At 42.3% G+C, this 26179-nt stretch overlaps 1 protein-coding gene across 1 annotated transcript; it reads left to right on the top strand.

The window, feature by feature from the left end:
* The first annotated feature begins 262 nt into the window (after positions 1–262).
* LOC145418477 (uncharacterized) lies at positions 263–13662 on the top strand. The gene is made up of 10 exons (XM_080286898.1): positions 263–456; positions 3797–3869; positions 5417–5638; positions 6611–6769; positions 8479–8705; positions 8952–9060; positions 10122–10234; positions 11654–11783; positions 12037–12946; positions 13027–13662. The coding sequence occupies exons 2-9, from the start codon at positions 3833–3835 to the stop codon at positions 12147–12149; spliced, it is 1110 nt and encodes a 369-aa protein (XP_080143024.1). The 5' UTR covers positions 263–456; positions 3797–3832; the 3' UTR covers positions 12150–12946; positions 13027–13662.
* Positions 13663–26179: the final 12517 nt, after the last annotated feature.

Raw genomic sequence — 26179 nt, 5'->3', positions numbered from 1 at the left:
TGGGCGATATTTTTGGCGATTTCGGGAGATATTTCTGGCGATTTAGTTCTGATGCCAAACAGTGTGCTATTGAGAGCTATTTTGGGCGATATTTCGGGCAATTTAACTCTGATGTAAAACTGGATGTTATTCGGCTATATTTTGGCTGACATTTGGCGATATTTTGGGCGATGTTTTGGGCGAGATTTGACGCTATTATTATTCAGCCTGAAAGGGCTAGAGAGTTGTGACGCTGCCGCAGTGTGTGGTGGCAGTGGCGGGAGCAAGGACGGGTGTGGTGTAGGGGTGGTGACGCTTCTATACGGTGTGACGTTGCTGAGTTTTCGGTATTCTTCGCTGTTCGCCATTGTGCAGAGGAAAAGTGACCGTTCTGTACACAAGGACATCATTTAAGAACTTTGCTGTAGTAGTTTCAAAGCTTTTACGTGCTGACCTTGAGGGCTTGGCTTGTAAAGGGTGAGCTAATATTGTGTATATCTTTATTCGTTATATTTACATTATTTTTCTTCAGCTTAATATAGTTTTTCGAAATGGAGAGTTTAACAGTCTTCTTTCTCTTCAATCGGGGTGCTGTAGAGGGACGCCTGCACGTGGTGGCACCGATATAACTGGGTGGTGGAGTTGCCCCCCAATATAAGCGTCCCTCTCTCGATCCCCTCCCTATCCCCCAAAAGAAGGATTTGGGACCACAGAAGGGTAGCCTCAGCCTGCAGTCCACCGGGTCCACGCTCAGATGAGGAAGGGGTTACAAGGGCAATAATTAACCACAACTGTTATTATTATTATTATTATTACTACTACTACTACTACTACTACTACTACTACTACTACCACCACCACCATCACCACCACCACCACCACCATCACCACCACCACCAATACTACTACTGCTACAACCACAACCACCATCCCCCCACCCCACTGCTACTACCTTTACTACTTCTACTATTACTACCACCATCGCCTCCCCCCACCACTATCACTACTACTACCACGACCACTACTACTGCTACTACTACTTCTACTATTACTACCACCACCATCGTCTCCCCACAACTACCACTATTACTACCACTACCACTAGCCACTACTACTACTACTATCGTTATTATTATTATTATTATTATTATTTGTGACATTCAATAACACCCTTACTATAATGAATGGGGAGAGAGAGGGAGAGGTATTGATTTCGTAACACCTCTTCCATAGCGACTCATTTTGCACATTATAGGTCATATTTTAAGTGGCATATTAGACTACGTGGTACCTCCTACTTAGCGATTTAGGCTGAAATTTAGCTGATCACATTATGGATTCTCTCTCTCTCTCTCTCTCACACACACACACACACACACACACACACACACACACACACACACACACACACACACACACACCATAAACAAACACAACTAAAAATACGTTCGTCACAACTGTAATATATAAAAAGATGTTAACTTTTGGATTATTAGGCAGGTGAGGGCTACGTGAGGGGGTTGAAACATTCCGGAAGCAGGTGACAATTTTAAATCACATGCCTGATTAATTCTTGGGAAATTTCCGTCCCTGGGTGAAGAAAGTGCCTGAGACAGTCCTGCGTGTTTGACGTCATTTCCGGCACCTCTGGCACTATCAGCTTATCTTTGGGTTGCCACTTGCGTCCGATGAGGCATTGATTTTAATCCGAAATATTAATTGTTGTAACTGGTATACAGAGTACTTATACAACAAAAGAAGGTGGACAGTCTTGCCACACGCTTTCTTCAGCCAATACAGTTGCATACAGACACCAGTGGTTATACATTCGTGGGTGTGGCCACACCGTGGTTAGACACTGGTGGGTGTGCCACACACCCTTTAATAAATATTAGCTATAATACATGTTACAAACTATAGAGGTATTAGTAAGGTGTATTACATACAAGAATGAGGAGTAGTATCAGAGGAGTATAGGAATACAGTATAGCATAACAGCATCAGCCCTGGCCAAAGCTGATGACATTACACCGTCTTAACAGCTGGTGGCCTCGGGTCGGTGTGTCGTGGCCGCAGCACCCTGCACCACACCACTCTCCGTTTCACATCATCAGTTGTTTTAGTTGTACATTTTATACATGCCCTTCACTGGTGCACAGTAGCGTGTTTCTCATACATTCGTTTTAGTAGCACATTTGTTAGCGACTAGGGCAAGGTAACGATGTTCAGAAGGTAAACATATCGGTATTAACTTAGGTGTAATACCACCTTTAGCATCTTCACTCTGCGGTGTGTTGCTAGGCTACACTGCAAACAATAAACAAACACACGCCCTCCACTACCCCACCTCCACCTCCCCCTCCCCCTCCCCACCACCATCTGGCCTGACACAGTTGCCAGACTTGTGAGGCTATACCTGTTGCCTCCACTTACCTGTACAAATAATTACAGGGATAGCAACGAAGCTTTTTTCTTCTCTCTCTCTCTCTCTCTCTCTCTCTCTCTCTCTCTCTCCGGCTAGCTATCCTTTTAAGACTCGCAATGGTGCAAATCTAGTCCCGTCGAGTAAAGAAGCTCCCTAACATCCCTTTCTAAGCGATTTATTTTGTTTGTTACACCTTACTCTAATTTTATATCTTTCGGTTGCCACTTCCGTCTCTCGTTGGTTAAAGAAGCTCCCTAACACCTCTTCCTTAGTGATTTATTTTGTTTATTACACCTTACTCTCCTATACTTCATTATATAAATCCTTCCAATATTGCCATACTCTGCATAAATATCATACATATAGAATATTACCCAACATTTTCCAAAAATAAATCTCTAAGGAAGAGTTGTCATGAGCTTATTTACTCGTCGGTTAAAGAAGCTCCCTAACACCTCTTCCTTAGCGATTTATTTTGGAGTATGGCTGGTTAATATAGTTTCGTATGTTATTTATGCACAGTATGGCGATGTAAGCAAAAGAAGTCGCTTGGAAGAAGGTGTTAGGGAGCTTTTTTAACCAATGGGAAAACTATAGACTGCACTCTTGACACGATATGTAGCTAGTCTGCTGTTCTGATGGCTTGTGTATCGATCCCACTCTCTCTCTCTCTCTCTCTCTCTCTCTCTCTCAGCCTGTCCTTGTATCAGCAATATATGCAAAATAAATAGCTAAGGGAAAGGTTTTGCGAGGTCTCTACGTCACATAGAATACGACTCAGAGAGAGAGAGAGAGAGTGGGGTTGCGAAATCCAAAATGTGACAAAATAATTCGCTAACCAAGAGGAGCTACGTAGTGTGCAATGTCACTTCAAATAAAATCCATAGCACGCAAAATAAATCTCTAAGGAAGAGGAATTACATCAATATTACGAAGGCGACCCGTGTGCTTATTATATCGTTTTAAATTTGAAATAATGGCATCAGTAGCATAGACGAGGGTACTGAGGTCCTCTAAAATAAATCACTAAGGAAAAGGTGTTAGGGAATCAGTACTACCAAGAAAGCGACCAGTGGAACGATAAATAATACTAAATGATTTTTTTTTAAATTGAAATATTTGGTATCAATAGCATAGACGAGGGTACTGAGGTCCTCTAAAATAAATCAATGAGGAATAGGTGTTAGGGAATCTGTACTATCAAGAAAGCGACCCGTAGCACAATAAAAGATCCTGTTTAGCCTATATTGATCTCGCCCTCTTTCCTCTCCACCCCTTTCACCCTAACTTGGCCCAGATTTTCGTCCTTATTTAGCAGGTACATGAAAGCAGAAATAAATTATCGCTACACCCATACTGGCCAACTTACAACGCTCTATTTTCATTTAACAGGGTGTATTGTCCTCGCCCTCCTCCATCTTCGTCACCATGATTGCTCCTCTCACGTCCGCTGCCCTCCTCTTGGGTGAGTAGGAAAAACCTGAAATAGAGAAAGCAGCGTTTGGCAATATTATGTGAAGTGAAGTGTAATTATGGCAGAAGAAAGATACAAGAAGAGGAGAGAGAGAGAGAGAGAGAGAGAGAGAGAGAGAGAGGGAGGAGAGAGAGAGAGAGAGAGAGAGAGAGAGAGAATGGAGCACAAGGGTTTGAGAGTAAATGTGGATAAAGCAAATGTGATAGCCGATCTAGGGCTGGTGGTGGTACTGTCAATGCAGAGAGAATGTGGCCATGTGCAATTTGCCACAAGGGTATGGGAAGTAATTCCATCTTGTGTAGTGTTTGTGATAACTGGGTGCACAAGAGATGTAGTGGTATCAGAGGGAGACTGCAAGATAATGCTGATTTCATGTGTGCGGCGTGTCGGGGAGAGCAGGTGGAGATTGTCAGGCGTGAAAGGATTGAACTTGCTGGTGAGTCTCTTGAGTGTGTGGAAGAGTGTTGTTATCTGGGAGACATGTTATGTGCTGGAGGTGGGGCTGGAGCAGCTCTGTGGCTACAGTGAGGAGTGGTTAGAGCAGCTTTTCTTAACTTTTTCCGACCTCAGCATCCTCTGTAATAAGGTCTCAGTCCAGCCAGCACCCCTTTACAACTAGTTACTGGGACTACAGTTGCTACACTACTGCAGGGTAATAGTAAGGTAAAGTACTGCCTAACAGTTTGTTTTATATTCTCAAAAAAAAAAAAAAAAAAATCAAGGATGCCAGTACTAAGCAACACCAATAAGGAAAAAAACAATAATGCAGCATTTTCCAGCACCCCCTAAAATTGATTTCAGCACCCCTGGGGGTGCTAGCACCCCAGGTTCAGAAACTCTGGGTTAAAGGAAATTTAGGGAGCTGTTGCCTCTCCTGACATTGAGAGGGCTCTCCCTCCCCTCCATGCTAAGGGATCTTTGTATGCAGCATGTGTTAGGAGTGTAATGCTGTATGGTAGTGAGACCTTGATAGTAAAGGGAGAAGATATTCGCAGGCTCAGACGTACAGAAATGACAATGATTGGGTGGATATGTCGTGCATCCTTGAATGCGAGGCCTGGGGGAGAGGGGAGGCTAGGATTGCGATTGAAGAGTTGAGAGGAAGGATGGGACTTGAATGTATTGGTGTTGTGATGAGGAGGGGTAGATTGAGATAGTCTGGACATGTTGGGTGCCGATGGGTAGAAACGTGAATGTCGGAGGTAGGGTTGCGAGAGGTAGACAGAAAAAGACCTAGGACGAGGTCATAGAGTGCGACCTCAGGGATAAAGGACTGAAAAGGGTGGCTGCCAGAGATCGAAGAGAGTGGAGAGCCGCCATTAGGTGACCAAGACCGACGCACACAAGCATTTTGGAACCTTTATAAACGATACAATACGTTGATGATGATGATGGTGAAGACGACAAAGTACTTTTATTCCAGGCTAAATAGTACTTGTGGTAGTGTTCGGCACAGGATGGTGATGGGTGATAATGACGATGATGATAATGACGTTGATGATGATAATGATGAAGGCGACAACGTGCTTTAATTCCAGGCTATGCTGTGGTGTGTTCGGCGTTGGAGGTGGGCCCGGTTCGGGTTGTCAACAATAGAACATACATCAGCTACACTGCCGACCCCAAGCCAGATACTAACATCCTCGAGTGTCCTTATACGCTGGCAGATAGCGAAGTAGTGGCCAAAGTGTCGTGGAGTCTCTGGCAGGACGATCAGGAGGAGGGAACATTTGAATGGCAACCCGAATCTACGAGTGAAGGTACGGGGGACTTCAAATAGGCAATCTCGATATTTTTTTTGACAAATTTGCTTAGTTTAAATTAGGCATTTGAACTGGAGTGTTTGTACGCTTACTTGGCCCAGATTATCGTCCTTTTGCAGCTTTTTTCCCGTAGCGCAGTGAGAGGTTAAGGCAATACGGTGGAGAAATGGCAGTCTTGTCAGGCTAAAGTGAATAGAGGATAGTTACAGCCTTTAAAAATAAGTATATACATAATGAAATGCCTCTCCTAAATTGCATAATATCATCTGGTAATAGAGGGAATAGATCATAAAAGGGAATCACCTTGTCTGAAGTTATTAAAGTTGTTACGCTACCCCAATGGTGATTTAGAGGGACGCCTTCAGGTGGTGGCACTGATATACCTATACTCCATTTCACCAAATTTGGCACCATCAGTGATGTCGTCAACGCCTGTAGTGTTGATGTAAATCCTCTGCACTAGGTACACCTCTATTTGATTACCTTGAGAACCAGTATGAAAAAGGCAGTACAAAACGGTATATCCAGTACGGAGCACCTTTATTGATGCTACAGGTGTTAAGGACATCATTGTTGGTGTCAGACTCGGTGAAGTGGAGTGTAGGTGGTTCCAGTACCCGGTTATACATACGTCTCTTAGTTCCCTCCCTATCCCCCAAAAGAAAGATGGTGGACTGCAGGAGGACAACTTCAGCCTGCAGTCCACTGGGTTCGCATTTCAGATGAACCTGGGGCTGCAACAACAACATTAACAACAACTACTACTACTATTACTACTACTAGTACCACTACTACTACCACCACCACCACCACTATTACTACTACTACTACTACTACTACTGTCACCCCAACACTACCCCACTGAGTTACAATGAGGGTTTCCTTTCACCCTCTCTCTCTCTCTCTCTCTCTCTCTCTCTCTCTCTCTCCGTAGCATAGAGATCAAAAATTCCCCCTTTTTACCCTCAGCAACTGGAAAACTCAGAGATGCTGTCAATTTAACCCGAGATGACGGATCGCTGGAATTGACAACACTGCGCTACGACCTGGCTGGGTACTACTCCTGCGCCGTCACCCTTAGCGGCGCAGAGAGAGAGGAAAGTGAGAAATGGCAGCTTCTCATCATTGGTAAGTCATGCATTTCAGATTTAAATATACTCTGTGAAAGGCGGAGACAGAGAGAGAGAGAGAGAGAGAGAGAGAGAGAGAGAGAGAGAGAGGAAAGTGAGAAATGGCAGTTGCTCGTCGTTGGTAAGTCATGCATTTCAAATTTAAATATACTCTTTGAAATTTAACCCAGCCTAAAACGTGAAAAGGAAATTGAAAAATGGTAACTATTCATGTTAGTAAGTCACGCATTTCAAACTTAAATATACGGGGAAAATTTTATTACGTCAGCGTAGAAGATAACAAGAGTGAAAAAATACCGTTCCCAGATGCACAGTTACTGAGATCTGGAAATGAGGCAAAATTTATAGTATTTAGGAAACCAACCAACAAATATCACTTAATTATTTCAGTGCCCATGATGCCAGGGCTAAGTTTGGGGTAGGTATTGGGTGTACCTTAGGGCCAAGTATGGGGTAGGTATTGGGTGTATCTTAGGGCCAAGTATGGGGTAGGTATTGGGTGTATCTGGGGTAGGTATTGGGTGTATCTTAGGGCCAAGTATGGGGTAGGTATTGGGTGTATCTGGGGTAGGTATTGGGTGTATCTTAGGGCCAAGTATGGGGTAGGTATTGGGTGTATCTGGGGTAGGTATTGGGTGTATCTTAGGGCCAAGTATGGGGTAGGTATTGGGTGTATCTGGGGTAGGTATTGGGTGTATCTTAGGGCCAAGTATGGGGTAGGTATTGGGTGTATCTGGGGTAGGTATTGGGTGTATCTTAGGGCCAAGTATGGGGTAGGTATTGGGTGTATCTTAGGGCCAAGTATGGGGTAGGTATTGGGTGTATCTGGGGTAGGTATTGGGTGTATCTTAGGGCCAAGTATGGGGTAGGTATTGGGTGTATCTTAAGGCCAAGTGTGGGGTAGGTATTGGGTGTATCTTAAGGCCAAGTATGGGGTAGGTATTGGGTGTATCTTAGGGCCAAGTATGGGGTAGGTATTGGGTGTATCTTAGGGCCAAGTATGGGGTAGGTATTGGGTGTATCTGGGGTAGGTATTGGGTGTATCTTAGGGCCAAGTGTGGGGTAGGTATTGGGTGTATCTTAGGGCCAAGTATGGGGTAGGTATTGGGTGTATCTGGGGTAGGTATTGGGTGTATCTTAGGGCCAAGTATGGGGTAGGTATTGGGTGTATCTGGGGTAGGTATTGGGTGTATCTTAGGGCCAAGTATGGGGTAGGTATTGGGTGTATCTTAAGGCCAAGTATGGGGTAGGTATTGGGTGTATCTTAGGGCCAAGTATTGGGTAGGTATTGAGTGTATCTTAGGGCCAAGTATGGGGTAGGTATTGGGTGTATCTTAAGGCCAAGTATGGGGTAGGTATTGGGTGTATCTTAGGGCCAAGTATGGGGTAGGTATTGGGTGTATCTTAGGGCCAAGTATGGGGTAGGTATTGAGTGTATCTTAAGGCCAAGTATGGGGTAGGTATTGGGTGTATCTTAAGGCCAAGTTGGGGTAGGTATTGGATGGATGTCCGTCAGCAGTTTGAATCCTACGTCGTTTTCCTTGGTCCTAGTCACGAAGAAGTGCCATGGAAAGGATGTAGGGGCTTAGTATTATTTTATTTTGCCGTTTAGCTAAGGGAAAACAAGCTAAAATTCCCGGCAAGTTTGAATGAATGAACTACAGGCGCGCAAAACTGTTCCAACTGTTATTTTTGACGCTTTTCCAGACACCACATCAGCGCACTTCAGTTCCAAGACCAACAGCAACAAAGAGGAGTGCGTGTACATCAGCAGCTTCGAAACTTACGCTGTTTTCCCGCCACCCACGGTACACGCTGGCATGTACTCCAATTCGCATGGAGGATATTACGACGAAGTGACGGGTTCGCAGTGGAAGAAGACCATATACGCAAACAAGTCGACTTCTTATGCTTATGATGATATTAAATTTAAGGTGAGTTGTTATTATTATTTACTTATTTATTTATTTATTTATTGTTGTTGTTGTTGTTGATGATGATGATGAAGGATACTGGGACAATAATCTCACGGTTTCAAGGCAGACTAAATCGTTAAAGAATAAGCGCTTATCCTCACAAGAATACAGGGGACAAAAATCTCACGCCATAGGTTGAGGGAAGAATAAATTGCTATGGAGAAGGTGTTAGGGATGAGCATTAACTAGGCCCTTCTCCTTCAGATAAGCGAGGAGACGCCCTTGGACGCCGAATTCAGGTCATCTATCGGAGTCACCAAAGAAGACGGTACCTACATACCCCTGGCGTCCACCACATCACTGGCTGGCATGAGTGAGTGATTTGTATCTCTCTCTCTCTCTCTCTAATTATATGGAGAGAATGAAGTCAGATAGGGTGGTGATAGGAGCTTATGGATGTAGATAGAGTAGTAATAGTAGTAGTAGCAGCAGTAGTAGTAGTAGCAGAATAATAGTAGCACTAGTAGTAGTATATACTAGTATAGTAGCAGCAGTAGTAGAATAGTAGTAGTAGTATAGTAGCATAGTAGTAGTATAGTAGCAGTAGTAGTAGTAGTAGTTGTTCCCTAGGCAGTCTGGCCGAACAGCCCCGAGTCCCTAAGGAAGGCCATGGCCGAGACCGGGCTTTCCCACAGAGCTCTCAAGGAGTGTATGTTGTGTTGTTGGCGTAGGTGATTGTGTGCAATGCAGTCTTGCATAATGTGCTTAATAGTATGGGGTGCTGTGTTGCATCCTGGACAGGCATCAGTGATGGAGTCATCCAGCCTCTTCTGGTAGCTTAAGAGGGCTGGATGATGCCCACATCCCAGGCTGGCAGTAGTAGTAATGTACAGTAGTAGTAGTAGTAGTACTAGCAGCAGCAGCAGCAGCAGCAGCAGCAGCGGCAGCGGCAGCAGCAGCAGCAGCGGCAGCGGCAGCGGCAGCAGTGGTGGTGGTAGAAGTAGTAGTAATAGCAGCAGTAGCAGTGGTAGTAATAGTAGTAGTTTCAGTGGTAGTAATAGTAGTAGTAGCAGTAGCAGTAGCAGTGGTAGCAGTAGTAGTAGTTGTTGCAGTGGTAGTAGTTAGTGGTAGTAGTAGCAGTGGTAATAGCGGTAATAGTAGTAGTAGCAGTAGTAGTAGTAACAGTAGCCGCGTTTGAAAGACTGGAGGTCATAGGCAGTAGGAAATGCAGACAGAGGGAGACAGTTCCAGAGTTGACTTGTTACATATATGAATGGCTGGGGGTATCGGTTAACTCTTGCATGTCAATATAAAAACGATTTAGATAACACAAGGCTAGGGTGTAATATGCAGAATAATTCGTTGAGGAAGAGGTGCTACGAAGACTCCTATGGCACTCAGAATACGAAACTACAAGGAATGGTGTCTTTGCAGTTACTGAACGCGGCTGTCCTGAACTGAATCTTGAACGCAGCCAAGCAGTGCAGTTTCGTAAAATAGATCGCACTTGTCGAAATGAACTCAAACCATGGCACTTTACTGGGCAGGTGAGTCTGTCTGTCTGTCTGTCTATCTATTTATCTATCTGTTTGTCCATCTGTCTGTCTGTCTATCTATAGCCAGACGCCATAATCCTATAAGGGGTGGCCATTTGTCTTTGAGTTAGTTGTTTTACGGGGAGGGGCACTAACCCTCCGCCAACCCACATGCTGACACATAGGGAACACGTATGGGTTGGTTATATGGTTACCACCCAGCGTTGTAAATGGTTTCCTGGCTTACAGCAAACCATTAGGCTTGTCACTCAATGTAAAGCCACCTGAGAAGGAAAGAAGAGTAATAAAAAGTGACAGGAAAAGTGGGAGAAACAGGAAGAAAGGAGGGCAGGCACAGAAAAACAATGCTAAAGATGAAGGAAGAAGTAGGCAGCACTACATCAAACGAGTGGATGATGGTGAGAAATAGGAAGAGAGGAGGACAGACACAGAAAAAGAATGACAGGTGAAGGAAGAAGTAGGCAGCACTACATCAAGCGAGTGGATGATGGTGAGAAATAGGAAGGGAGGAGAGCAGACACAGAAAAAGAATGACAGAGGTGAAGAAAGAGGTAGGCAGCACCACATCAAGTAAAAATATAAAACCAGTGTGACAGTAATAAGGATAAACAAGAAAAATGTCCTGAGAGTGAAGATATTATTGAGTTAACGCCACCTTAGTCCTGTTGCATAATATTTCATGTATTGTTATGAGGGATATGTATTACTGTATTGGTGCTGTGATAAGGAGGGGTAGACTGAGATGGTTTGAATGGAACTGGAGTGTATTGGTGCTGTGATGAGGAGGGGTAGACTGAGATGGTTTGGATGGGACTGGAGTGTATTGGTGCTGTGATGAGGAGGGGTAGACCGAGATGGTTTGGATGGGACTGGAGTGTATTGGTGCTGTGATGAGGAGGGGTAGACTGAGATGGTTTGGATGGGATTGCAGTGTATTGGTGCTGTGATGAGGAGGGGTAGACTGAGATGGTTTGGATGGAACTGGAGTGTATTGGTGTTGTGATGAGGAGGGGTAGATTGAGATGGTTTGGGCATGTCGGAAGGATGGAGGTTGACATTTGCGTGCGGACGGTGAGAAGTGTGAACGTCGGGGGTAGGGTTGCGAGAGGCAGACCGAAAAAGACCTGGGACGAGGTCATTTCAGTGTGACCTCAGGGATATGGGGCTGAATAGGAAGCCTGCCAGAGATCGAGCAGCGTGGAGGAATAAGGGACTGAATAGGGAGACTGCCAGAGATTGAGCAACATGGAGAGGCGCCATTAGGTGACCAAGGCCTACGCATGCATGTTGGAGCCTTTGTAAACATTACGGTACAGTGATTCCAAGGATTGCCATTAACTAGATGTAATGTTATGAGTACATGTAATGCTATGATGTACGTGTAATGCTATGAAGTACACATTTTCACAGGCTGAGGTGAAATGCAAGGAGGGGTTTCTTGCCGAGGGTGATGTACACGACCTGGTATTTGACTGCCATAGCACCAATCTCACCTGGACACCTGAACCGGAAGCTGATTACCTGGCCACGCTGAAGTGTGGTGAGTGGAGGCGTGTATTTTAGTTGTGTGTGTGTGTGTGTGTGTGTGTGTGTGTGTGTGTGTGTGTGTGGTGATGATGATAATGAGGGTGTGGTGGTGGTAATGATGATGGTGATGGTGGTGATCATTATGTTGATGACGATGATGGTGGTGGTATTGATGATGATAGTGATGATGATGATAATAATAATAATAATAATAATAATAATAATGATAGTAATGATAATTCCTAAACCCATTATTTCCCCAACAGCTCCTGACCCGAACAGTGATGATGATGATGATGATAATGGCGGATCTTTGGCGTCACTATCTTCCCTCACCTTATTGCTGCTCTCCCCCACCCTCCTGCGCCTACTAGAATAACCCAGCAACGTCACACAACTTCATATGTCACCACTTCAACACCAATACCCACTATCCATTGTGCCTTATGCTAGTATTAATATATATGAAACTGGTGGTCATAAAGTTTGACCCCAGAGCGATAAACAAAGAGAAATGAACGTTTAATTTTGAAACGCCATTGCAAACACCAAGGCAATTTAAACTTTCCAGAAATTTGCGACCTTGTGTCATAATTATTCGACGTTAAACTGGGTCGATATTACGGTCAGAGAAAGAGAGGAAAAAAGAAAGAAAAGAAGAGGAAGAAAAGGGAAAAATAAAGAAAGGAAGAAAAAATAAGAAAGAAAAGACTTATTAAATGCCTCTCCATACCCAACAGTACTTAACATCCGTCCATATTGGCTTTAGTTTCCTTGTTCCTCTTCCTTTTTTTCTTCTTCACCTTCTTCTCCTTTTCTCACACATGCACTTAATTAGCCAACCATCTCCTTTAAGGTCTTCCTAAGTTATATACAAAATAAATAGCTAAGAAAAAGGTGCTACGTATTAAGCTATGACTCAAAACCAGTGACGCATAATTAGAAACCCACCAAACCTTTTAAAATAGATAGATATTTTTAACAATGTGGAACGATATTTTTGTCCACACCTACACAGTCAAACAAAAGTTCATCAAATATTTCATCTCATCTTGTCATTTTCCTCTGGTGGCTAATACTGCTAAGCTAAGAGAGGCTTCGTATGTTTCCCTGCCTAATAATTCACCTCTACTACTTGTCGCTTTCCTCTGTTGACAAATACTGATAAGCTAAGAGGCTTCGTATGTTTCCCTGTCTAATATTTTACCTCTGCTACTTGTCACTTTCTCTGCTGGCTAATACTGCTAAGCTAAGAGAGGCTTGGTATGTTTCCCTGCCTAATAATTCACCTCTACTACTTGTCGCTTTCCTCTGTTGATAAATACTGCTAAGCTAAGAGAGGCTTGGTATGTTTCTCTGCCTAATATTTCACGTCTGCTACTTGTCACTTGCCTCTATTGGCTAATATTCCTAGACTGTGAGAGACTTGGTATGTTTCTCTGCCTAATATTTCACCTCTGCTCTTTGTCACTTTGCTCTGCTGGCTAATACTGCTAAGCTAAGAGAGGCCTGGCACGTTTGTCTAATATTTCACCTCTTCTGCTTCCCACTTTCTTCTGTTGGCTCTTATTGCTGCGAGAGGCTTGGTATGTTTCTCTGCCTAATATTTCACCTCTTCTACTTCTCATATTCTTCTGCTGGCTAATAAACTGAGAGAGGCTTGATATATTTGTATGCCTAATAATTCATCTCTGCCACTTTTCTCTGCTAAGCATTAATCCTAAGTTGAGAGGCTTATGTTTGCTTTTAGATGATTCTCTTTGTCAAGATGCGTCAGGAAGGGAAGTGAAGGACGTGCCCTAAGTGTGAAGCAGACGCAGTCGAATCTTAGGCGAGCTTTCGTCCGTCTAAAACTTTTATATTTAATGAAAACAAATCTAACAAATAAAAAATGGAAGTAATGGTGTTTTTGTAGCCTTTGTATATTGGTAAAGGAAGTCAGTACCCGAGACAGTCGGAGCTGGGGACAGTCCGAGCTGTAAAATTGAGATAAAAGTCCCAAAACTGCTTCAGACTCAGTAAAGATGAAAAAATTGCTCTTCCCTTTCTGGGATAAAATCCTTGAAGTTGCTCAAAACTCAATAATATAATGAGAAAATCCCTTTAGGCAGAAATTAAGTCCCAATCTATGTTAGGACTTTCTGCACCGTTAGTAGTGGGCATATATCTGTTTAGGTTGCCAGTGAGTGATACTGTTTCGTTCAGAGTTATTCAGTTGGTTGAGCTGAGTTCTTATTCTATTCTAGCTACCAGTGATGCAATGAACCGAAGTTTGTGTTCATCTAGATAATTTGAAATCGTAGGAACTTCTCGTAAACCCCTAATCTAAGCGCATATAAAGATTAGAAACAGCCGAGCATGGTAATCCGAATGCCTTACTTGGGAATTCACTGAATTTCGAAGCTTGTGAATCCCTGGGCCGCCATGTTGAGTTCTCTTTGCCCGGTGGCTGTGAGGGGAGAGGACGTGCCTGCAGGCGGGGAAGGTTTGGTAAGTATTTTCCACTTGATTTTGCATTTACACATACCGGAGTGTATTAATTTGAACTGGTTTGGGTTGCAACATATTATGCTTCATTTTTATTAAACACAAAGGGATTATGTCTTTTGTAACTGCCGGTTTTTGAAATTTCTGTGGACGACATGGATGCAGACGGCGGAGAGTAAACTCTCGCCTGACGCGATGGCTGCAGACGGCGGAGGGTAAATTCTTTCTCCTGACGTGGGATCTGCTTAATAATAATGCCTTCAAATGAAGCTTCTTTTTGCTAGAACATGTTCAATCATCAGATGATTTTATTCCACAGCCATAAGACGATATTTTTCAACCACCGCTGGACGATTTTATTCATCGAACCGACCAGACGATTTATATTCAACCGCTTAACGATTTTCTTCAGCCGTAAGACGATTTTTTTTTTTAAATCCAACCGCCGAACGATTTGATTCATCCAACCGCCAGACGATTTCATGCTGATGAGTGAGTCATAGGAGTCCACGTGTTAACTATTTCTGCGTTATTAACCTCTTCACTACAATGTTGTAATTTATTTTTGGTGCCTGCAGATGATTTTATTAATCTCAGAAGGAAATCCCATACCGAAGGGGTTAATGAAAGCTGGATCTAACTCCTCCAGTTATAATAATGCTTATCTGAGACTGAGTAAAATAATCTTATCATTCCATCACTGGTGATAGCAATAATATCATATAGAAATTAGCCAAAGTAAAAATAGGCCGACGTAGTGAAGAAGTAGATAAAAATGAGGTTAAAGTATAATTCTTGAATAGAGCCCTTGTTTTAGGCAATAGACGCCCCATGAGCTGTAAAAAAAAAAAAAAAAAAAAAAAGATTTTAAATAATGTACTGCCGGACCGGTACACAAATCGGAGTGTTATTGTGGATCTCAAGATGGACTGGGTTGAGGCGGTGTTTTGCGAACGGAACGAAGGTTTAGGAGCCTACTGGACCCCCTTGACATACCGTAAGTGATAATCATTTGTTGAGGCAATAACACATCTCCAGGAACGAAATCCTACGTTAAAAAAGCACAACTTGAGCATCATATTGGAAGGGCCACACGACCTTCCAATGCCCTTCCGTCCCTCAAAGGTTTGGTGCTGTATAAGAGAAGGACGTGTAGAAAGATTAATTTCCTAGTACTGTAGATGGCGGAGGACAGGGGCATTGTAGGGTTTCCATAGAATAATCTGGAGCAGTGGATGGAAGGCCCCAGATTGGAATGAACATGTATTTGTCAGCAGGGAAGGGTTCCATTTATTTAGTGTAAGGCAACAACAAAAAAGTTCCCGTTTGTATTAGGCTACAGTACTATACATTTATTTTTTAGGAACAATAGGCAGGTTCTGCAATACAAGTGGGATTTGTTAATGGAGGACTTTGCGGATAAAACTCTCAATTATAAGTGAAAAATAGGATAGTAAAAACTCATATGACTGGGTGAAATATGGGATACCAATAACTCGTATAAGAGTGTAAGATAGAATAGTGAAAACTCATATACCTGTCAAAAATAGAGTGAAAATCGTTAAATTGAGTGATAAATAGGATGGCGAAAAGTAGTACCGTATAGCAGTGGAAAATAGGATGGCGAAAAGTAGTACCGTATAGCAGTGGAAAATAGGATAGCGAAAAGTAGTACCGTATAGCAGTGGAAAATAGGATAGCGAAAAGTAGTACCGTATAGCAGTGGAAAATAGGATGGCGAAAAGTAGTACCGTATAGCAGTGGAAAATAGGATGGCGAAAAGTTGGTAGAATTATAGTTTCACCCAATACCACAGTTATGAGATTTTGATGCACTTTTTTTTTGGTATTTTAGACAATTCGAGAGACTTCTTCTATGGCATTTTTGTCACAAATTATTTTTATTTTACTCCTGAAGATAACCTAACCTAACCTAACCCTCAAGAGTAAAAATAAAAATACCTTGTGACGGAAATGGCAGTGAAGAAAGTGCCCTAGAATTGTCCAAAAATACTGAAAAACGGATCAAAGTCTTGTAATTGTGTTTCTGGCTGGTACTGTAATAATACCAAAAACTCATAATGGAGTGAAAAATAGGATGGTGGAAACTCGTATGAATGAAAAATAGGGTAGCAAAAACACGTATAGCTGAGTGAAAAACAGGATAGCGAAAACCTGTATAGCTGAGTGAAAAATAGGATAGCGAAAACCTGTATAGCTGAGTGAAAAATAGGATAGCGAAAACCTGTATAGCTGAGTGAAAAATAGGATAGCGAAAACCTGTATAGCTGAGTGAAAAATAGGATAGTGAAAACTCCTATAAGAGTGAAAAACAGGATAGCAAAAACTCATATGACAGTGAAAAATAGGATAGCAAAAACTGGTATAGCCTAACTGAGTGAAGAATAGGATAGCGAGAACCCTAATAACTGAGTGAAAAATAGGATAGCGAGACCCCTAATAACTGAGTGAAAAATAGGATAGCGAGACCCCTAATAACTGAGTGAAAAATAGGATAGCGAGACCCCTAATAACTGAGTGAAAAATAGGATAGCGAAAACTTGTATAACTGGGTGAAAAACAGGATAGCAAAAAATCTTATAACGGAGTAGGCTAAGTAACTTATTGGAAACAAAAGGTTAGGTTAACATGTCCCCACGGCAACATTGGATTTTTGTGCTCGCGTCACCGAATATGGGCCTAAATTGCCCATTCTTGTATCACTGGTTTCTTTGTAGCCGATGCTTGCATAATGGGACACGATTTTTCTTCTGGTACACTTAGTTATCCAGTCATATTGGCAACGTCTGATCAGGTACCTAAAGAAAAGAATTGGAAACATTGCACCTTCGACATCCTCCCACACAAACTAAGGTATCATGGTAGGTTAACATTAGGGTAGGCCTAAGATGGTCAGATATACTGTAGGTTGGTTTAATGTCATGGCTTTTCCGATGATTTTATGGTTTGACTTGCAGAATTGTTTATCTCCCCCTGAACAAAGGTGTGGCATTGCCCAATCATTTCTCGTTAAACTTGCTCTGACTTTCCCAGTATAACTGGATGACTAAGTGTATATACAGTATTCAAAGGAAAGAAAAACACGCAAATGGGACTAGCCTGTAACTTCAAAATTGCCGTAAATTGGAGATTCTTCCAGCATTAACAGTTTATAATGCCAGTCTAACCTTACATCATGTAATTTAATGCAGGTTAGCGTAACCTAACCATACCTGATGTAAATTAATTGGAAAATATAGGTTCTGTTGTCATTATTTATTTATTTATTTATTTATTTTTTTTGTCAGTGCACAGGGAAAATCATCAGGAAAACAGGATGAAGAGGAAACAGTCAGAAAATACAAATAAAAAATCAGAAAAGGACACTAAATCCCCAATTGAATAAACCCAATTTAGCACACAGTCTCATCTGTCATCACTGCCCAACATAGCAGCAGTGCATGGGTAAAGTGTTAAATCATGCATCACTATTTTGTTTCTTTAACCCGCCGTGTCCTGTTGACGTATATATACGTCCACAGGTTTTGTCACTGTCAGTCCCGTTGTATATAAACGCGCATCAGTTGTTAGGTCCCTATTTTGCACAATTTTCAATTTTCGCGCTTGATATTTGGTACGTATACACGGGACATTTTCCTCTACAAGATGCCAGGCAGGGACAATGCCTTACCCTGTAATGCCCCCCACCCCCGCACGCCATTGTCTCGGCAATTCACCTGTTACCAGTGACCTGGCCAGTGACATGTCGTGCCACTGTACGAAATTCAGGGCCAGAGTGATTCCCCAATCGATGACAATGTGGAGGACAAAGTTTACTTAGCATTAGAGGAAGAAACAGTCAGAAATGATGATCAGGTAATGTCACCAAAAAAGGTCAGGTATGTTGATATGTTTGGTGAGTGAAACAATGCTTGTATTGCCTATATTACTGTGTGAAAACCAATATACTCTTGTACTACATATAAATTTATACCAAATAAATAATTAAATACCATTTATGAGTGGTATGGAATAGTTACCCTCCCATAGAACTTGTTTTCCTAGGAGCCAGCCTGATAGAAAACCCAGTAAGGTAAGGGGTACTGATACCTGTATCGAGTATTTTAAACCTCAGGTGAGCGATTTCTCTATGAATTTTCGATCTCTCTCCAAAAGCGGAGGTTTGAGCCAATTTTTTTTTTTTTTTTTTTTCCAAAATTGGTCAGGATTGGGGGGAGTCAGTGAAGGAAAATCGGTCAGGACGGGGTGGGTTAATTCTTTTTTATTACACCTGTAGAAATGTACCTATGCTGTAATGAGATTATGTTGTGTAGGAGGCTGTTCTGTCATGATTTAATGCTTGTGATTAGCAACAGTGTGTAAAAGGGATTTCTGTGTTTTAGCAGATTAATGTACAGTATTCATTTGAGTGCAAAGGGTAGTGTTTGAATTACTGTACTGCATTAGATTGAGGATATTCTTCTACAGTAATATAGGTATTTCCTTTACCCTTGCATGCCCTTTGAGAATGGGCAGCCACAACCAAGTTGATTCCCCCCCCCCCATGCCCCCCTGTTTCGATGAGGGCTATGGCGTTGCCCCCAGGTAGAAGACTCTGGTTTGGGAGTATGTAGCACTTAATGACCGGATTCCCCTCCTGATGTTTACCAGTGACCCCTGGGTGGACTTGAAAGTCCAACCCTTGTGTCAGAGGACTCTAACCCACTGAGCCACGGCATGCCACAACCATCTAGGTGACATGAGAATGCTACCTCTCCTGGCAGGGCAGCTTATTTGGGTGCAGCGCAAACTCATGACTTCAGTCTCGAGTCAGGCGCTCTGCCACTGAGTCGACATGTCCCCAGAGTACTTATACTGTACAGTAGTACACTTTAAGTTTGATGATGTCACCCTTGTTTTTACGATTGACTGTTATGCGATTGTTTTCATGTACACCAAGCCCTCGTTATTTGACAATTTGTTGTTTCGACATCTATAAATCTATACCCTTTTTCGTTGTTCAACATGGTTATCCCCGCCATTTCAACAACTCAAACCGTGCGCCGCCAGACAGACTGGCTGAGCTGCCACTCTCGTACGTTTTGCCCTGCTGATCGGTTGTCTCTTCATCCATCTGCATTTCTATTTGACCTTGTGGAATACTACAGCACCACCATGGCTCCACCCAAGACCCCTATTGTTATCCCTGTCAAGCACAGTCATGTGCTCACCAACCTGAGTGAGTGTTTCACCATTGCATGGTCGGGTGACGATTGCGGCCAGCGATTAACGAACTCTCTTAATGCACGATACTGTTTTGGCGCCAATTTTACATAATGCACATCTTAGTTTGCACTAGGTTAGGTAGCTTATAATAATTAGGGGGGCCTAGGGGTGAAGCCCCCCAGTTAGGCATCCACTGCTATTTATGGTTTTATATTGTATACATTTGAGTTTGGTGTGGTGACATGTCCACTTGGTGAGATCAGCAATAGGCACACTATTGAAAGCATTAAGGTGGCTTTCTGAAATGTCGCTAAGTTGGTACAGTATATTTCATTTGTTCCCCAATATCTTTTTGATTGAAAATCAAATGTCAATCATATGAGATGTATGTAGTACTGAACTAAGTTTCTTTGAGAATGTAGGTCTATAAGATAACAGCTCAGATCTCCGTGTCACTTTCATTCATATTCACTGATATTTTTTCCATCATTACTGGATAATTTTTGAATGATGAGGGTCGTCAGGAACCTAACTTCCCCCCATTTCTTAACAGTCTTATGGGAAAAGTAGGTTCGTTATTCGACCACTTCGTTATTCAATGACTTAAAATGGAACGCATCCCTGTCAAATAGTGAGGGAGAGGTGTACAGACAAACCCTGGTTTAAAGATGCAATTGATTAAGTAAAAACCCATTGCTAGGATGGGTATCGTATCTTGGGGTAGATTTAACATGTAAAGTATAGGGATGCGTTTTTGAGCCTTGGGTTTCCCCCCATCCAAGTCCTAAACCCACTCAAATGAGTCCAAAAGAAAAAAAACCTAAAGCCAATGTAAATGGCCTAACAGCTGTAAAAGAAGCTAACATAAGCCTAACACCAGTGCCCGTCTCGCTTGCACACAGCCAAGGTCACAGGAGAATGCTGTCTGTGACTTGTATACACAGGACAGTGGAGAAGAAGCAGCAGCATTGTATACAATCCCACCATCAGACGGTCCCAGGACAAATAAATAAACATCTGTTATGCATAATAATGATGTATGAATGACGCAGAATCGTCCATGGTCCAAATTGTTGTGACAGAGAATCGCTGATGTTTGATGGGGATTGAGATTGACAATGTGATTGGGATAGCCTTTTCAACAGCCCATCTTTGTGCCATTTTAGTTACTGTTCTGGTTGCTGAACTCCTTTATTTTCTTCTCTCTTATTATCCTACGTGTATTTAGCAACTCCTATGTATTTCCAAAGCGTTTTGCCCTAAACAGTCTGAATGTAAACATGATTTATCGGTCACAGTTTTCATCAGTGCCTGAATTATTTACTCTTTAATGCTTTCATAATTATTAATATTTTTTAAAAATTATTATTGTGTATTCCTTGATGTGTTAGATGTTCAGTGGTCAAACACAAAATAGTCTTTGTTGAGTTGCCTAGTTGTCCACACTGTTTTGTATCTCGTCTGATGGGCAAGACTCCATACCCCAGATGACTGTTCACTCCACCTACGACTGAAACACGTAAATCTAAGTCTAAAAACACACAAAATTTATATCTTAAATATCAAAATCGATTAAAAAAAAAAAATTGCAAAACCTGGTGTTGGCCTACGATGGGTGGGGTAAGGTGGTATTTCTATCCCATCATAATTCCGGGATATCGCATCTAGGGGTATCGTAAATTGGCTTTTGCCTGTACCGTAAATGATCTAAACATTTTAGCACCCTTTGTGCAACATACGGTACAATTACCATTTTTACACATACAGTCATAACAGTCCCTCACAAAGCCCCATTTATCAATATACAATGGTCGATTTTGCTAATTCAGTCCCTGTGTTCATATACAGTACGATCAAATGTTGTCTGATTGATTTTCCCTGAACGTAAATGTGTAGCATGGTTGACCATGTATTTTTAATTTTTGTCGTGCTATACTCAGATGTCTACAGGCAGGTTCTGTTATAAGGGTAGGATATGTTAATGTGGGACAGCTTGGACAGCAGAGACTCACATAACAGTGAAAAATAGGATAGCAAAGACTCACATATCAGAGTACATAACTTACAGGGAAAATAGGGTTAGAATACTGTAACTATAAATTGTCCGTTCTCACATCATTGGTTTCTTGTGTAGTGGATGCTCATATAACAGGACTTGCCTGTATATTGTATTCAGCTTAGTACAGTGATCCCTCATAATTTGGAGGGAGGTGGGGGTCGGCTGGAGTGAAAGAACTTAATAGCTACTCTCCCTTGAAACAGTTGGCACACGGAAAAAACGCGCTGTATTCAAAATATTCACAATCATTCCAGAATGACACCTGCGGTTTGGTCCAGTTTTTGCAGTGTCATTCTGGAATGACTGCCGCGGTTTGGTCCAGTTTTTGCAATGTCATTCTGGAATGACACCTGTGGTTAAGGGGTTAAGAACCTATTTGTTTAATGTATATTTTGTACTTAGTTGAATTTGCTACATTTTTAAAAATAAAACACCATAAACTAGTGTACCCTACAGTATTTTGTGCTGAATCTGTGAATGACCAGAACTAGCAAAATCAAACTGAGAAAAACAAGGGGTGCCTGTAGACAGATTTTGAACTAGTTTAGATTGATATGGTTTAGGCATTTGAAGAGGATGGAGGATGGCAACTGGGTGTGGAAGGTGAGGGGTGTGATGGTGAGGGCTGAGTTGTGAGTGGGGAAAAAAAATAAAGATGTCATAGTGTGTGACCTGTATGATATAAGACTTAATAGAGAAGCGGCTAGAGATCAAGCAGTGTGGAGAATCGCTATTAGGTGACCAAGGCTGCGGCATGCAAGTATGCTAGAACCAGTATAGATGAAATCAAAATGAAGGTGAGATCAGGCTGTCATTAACCCACTAAGAATGATTGATCTTTCCCAGCTTGAAGAAAATTTTTTGTGTAATAGTGGGATTGAAATAGAAATGCTGTATATGTCATCAGGCTAAAGTTAAGCCACTTTTGCCATTTATCTTGCACAGTTTAATGGCAGAATAAGGCACTACTGTAGCTCTGTATGCGTTTTACTTAGCACCATGGCAGAAAAAGACTGCTGTGGGTCTGCATCCATTCAATAGCACTTTGTGTCTAGAGTTGTAATAGTGTTATTCTGTTTTTGCAACTACTGTATTCAGGATGGAGATGGTAATATTAGGCCAGTTTAATGTGAAAAAGAGTATAATAGAGATCCATCCTAAGTAAATAAAGTTGTATGTAAGTAGCATGTAAAAGGGGTAAAAAAAAAAAAACATTGGATTTAGAAGAATAATCGTGGTATGAGGGCATTGTACCGCTTAACCTAACCTTGTCGTCATCTGTTGTCCATTGCTGTCGCAGTCGTCATTCCCCTGCCTTATCCCATCTTTTATATATTTGGAAAAGAGATTGAGATGATGATTATTACCACTCCAGCCATGAAATTAACAACCCATTCCCCAAGGCCCAACAACCCCCCTATATGCCACACATTCACACATTACTGCTTGCCACTGATATCCAATTTACCTGTTGTATACATGCCTAGGTTGTCTCATTGTGGGCTGGTATGTTGGTACAGCACAACCTCCCACATTTGATCATCCAGTTTCTGAAAAATGCCTTTCCATAGTATTTTTCATGCTGTATTAGAGTGTTTGTCTTTTTTTTTTTTTTTTTTTTTTTTTTAATAGAGATAGGAAAAAAAAAAAATCAATGCATACCAGTATACGTAAACCAGGGTTATTTGCGGCCAGGTAAAACAACAGATGATGTATTGCTATTACAATGTACTTCATTGCATTTACTGTTCATGGTACTGTAGTTTTTTTTCCTGATTTTCTCATAGTTACCATTATTATTCAGATTTTTTCCATTTCCATAAAGCCTTGGGACCCAATCATTTTGGATTTTAGAGTTTGTACTGTGTTAGCTGTATTTTTATGTATAGGTCGTGTGGTAAACTACAAATTTGTTTTAACCCCTAATTGGTGATGCATTTGTTTATGCCTGTTACCTCCAGTTGATTTTATTCAGCTTGTGACAGATCTCAAAGACTGAAAGGTTTCATGGCTACATCTAACCCCTGTGGCTGGAAAAAGTCTCTCTTAATCTAATGTAAGGATGACACCATATTTCCTCGTGAGGAATTTCTGTACTGAGTTGGCCGTGGTACAGCTGATGTCTTCCATGAAGTAGAAACTAAGCTAAGTTGTAACACCAGTTAATTACTTGCCAATGGTTGCTGTTGGGGAATATGAAATTTGAAATCTGTAACAAGATTTGTGACAATGTGAGAGTCTGTGCTTGGTCTTTGAGTCTGTGTACTGTCACCCAGCAGAGTATCACGAAGTGTTTGTAGGCAGCTTTTGCCAATGTTACCCACCTAATCATGATAATTGTGTGGCCAGCTATCAGGCTTGCAGCCACATTTCAACCTTGTAGTAGTGCCTCCCAGGGACAGTGGTATGCCACACATCTGCCTAGGCTGAATAAAATCTGGTGATAACGTAATGTAAACAAAACCACAGTGCAGTTGCTCAGTATGGCATTATTGACAAATCTTGTATAAGTGGTAACATTCAGCTAATGCATATTGTCTTTTTTAGGGCAGAGGAGAGCCTGAGGCTCTGATGGAAATGAAGGAGCAGGTGGCACAAGGAGATGAAGTTGAAGAAGAGGTGGAAGAGGATGAGGAACTGGCATTAGTGTTGGCTCTGAAGACTCAGTTTTTAGGAATTACAGGCCAGGCCCACACATTCATTCAGGAAGAGGATCCAGACCCAGCCTAAAGTGATGTAACATGCTGTTTAGTTGAGAAGGACCTGCATATGTACCATGAGCTACTTTCATGTAAGAAGAAACAGCGAGGCAAGCAGTGATAGCATCATTCTTCCTACCCAAGATTCAGCATGCAGGAATAGCCAATGCCTTCCGTCAGCGAAATATCAACACACCATTTTGACTCGCCTGCCTCTATTTTGTCTGCCTCCTCTTCCACCGCATTGCCTGGCTCCTGCCATGCTCCCCTGCTCCCTTACTGCATTGTTCTTCCACCCCTCACTGCATTACTCAGCTACTGCATCACCACATCTCTCCTTCTGCCTCACCACATCTTTCTCCTGCTGCCTCGCTGTATTGCTGTCATTGTTCAGCACTGCTCCTCACAACCTATGGCAGAGTGAGTGCCCAGCAATACCAGCTGTGCCCCAGCCATAGTGGGGACCCATGATGACAACTCAGACCAACCAAGGATTCACTTAAGGTGAGCTGGAAACTTGTTTTTAGACTTTTGGGTGGGTGGCTCTTGACCAAAAACATATCCCCATTGAACCCATGTTATACTCTCCTTGCTATACCGGTATGTCATATCTTTATATAAGTGGTGGGTTTTCATTTGACATAACCCCATCGTGTAGCAGGGCCACCTTCTAATTTAAACTGTACCAGGTTAGAACACTTTATCTTCCTACTATAGACTTCTTTGACCATGCCACTTTGATAGGAGTAGAAATTAAGAGACACCCTACATACCTCATACCTCTTAGCATTTGCCCCTACTGTACGGTAGCTACATGATAAATGAGTCTATGGCTTTTTTAATTAAACTGGTTGGTTAGAACAATTTCTGTGCCTTCCTGTTACAACATTAGACTTATTTGCCCATGCCACCTGAGTAGACCTAGACATAGTGTGGTCAGTCTCTCTCTCTCTCTTTTGGATTTACATAAAGCAGTGTAATATTTTCACCTCCACATGACTACCTTTCACCTAAACCCCTTTTCTCCTTCACATTAGCCCCTTGGACCTGAGGATGTCCATTTCATTTTATTCCATTCATACTGTAACAGTTTTAGTTAACTTATGATAAACTCCCTGAACTGGAGGAGGTAGTGCAGTGTGTGGGGTGCTGCTGGAGAGGGATGCTTACATGTGGTGGCACTGATATAACCGGTTAACTGAAGTAGCTGGTTGTGAATAGGTTTCTCATTTCCCTCCCTATCCCCCCAAAAGAAGGATGGTGAATTGGAGAAGGGCAACTTTAACCTGCAGTCCACTGGGTTCATGTTTCAGATGAACCTGGGGCTACTACTATGACTACGACGACGACGACGGTGATGATGGATGGATGGATGGATGGAGGGCGACAACGATGATGGACAGATGGTGGCGGCAGTGGCGACGACGATGGACGGACGGACGGATGGTTGCGGTGGTGGCGGTGGCGATGATGGATGTACGGATGGTGGCAGCGACGGCGGCGACGATGACAACTACACTGATACTTCTATTACCAGAGGCCTTCTCTAGGTAAGTAAAATTGCCAGGTAGCAACATTAATAAACCAGCACAGATGTCACCCACATTCCAAGGGTCTGTGGTTTTCTCATTGCCATCTTATCTCTGTCATAATCTCTTGCTAACCATCCATAGCCACATCACCCTGTCCTTACCCATTAAACTGCCTTCTCTCCAGCTTACACCACCCTCACTTGTATACCTCTCCACCGTGCCTCTCCATCTCATTCTCTGTTTTCTCCTTTGCCTGCTACATCTGCCTTACTCTTATGCTCTCCTAGTCAGTCCCTCATTCCATCCAGAAAGCCAAGATGTCTTTGGGTCCCAACATTTTGCAGTACATCCACAGTTCTCCTGTTCCTCTTAATTTGTATATCTGTCTCATCCAATCCCCCTTTTTC

The sequence above is a fragment of the Coenobita brevimanus genome, chromosome 114 (assembly GCF_032717465.1).
Source record: "Coenobita brevimanus isolate Jiangsu-jjx chromosome 114, ASM3271746v2, whole genome shotgun sequence".
Lineage (NCBI taxonomy): Eukaryota > Metazoa > Arthropoda > Malacostraca > Decapoda > Coenobitidae > Coenobita > Coenobita brevimanus.
Note: the sequence above shows the minus strand (reverse complement) of the source record. Positions and strands in the feature narration are given on the sequence as shown.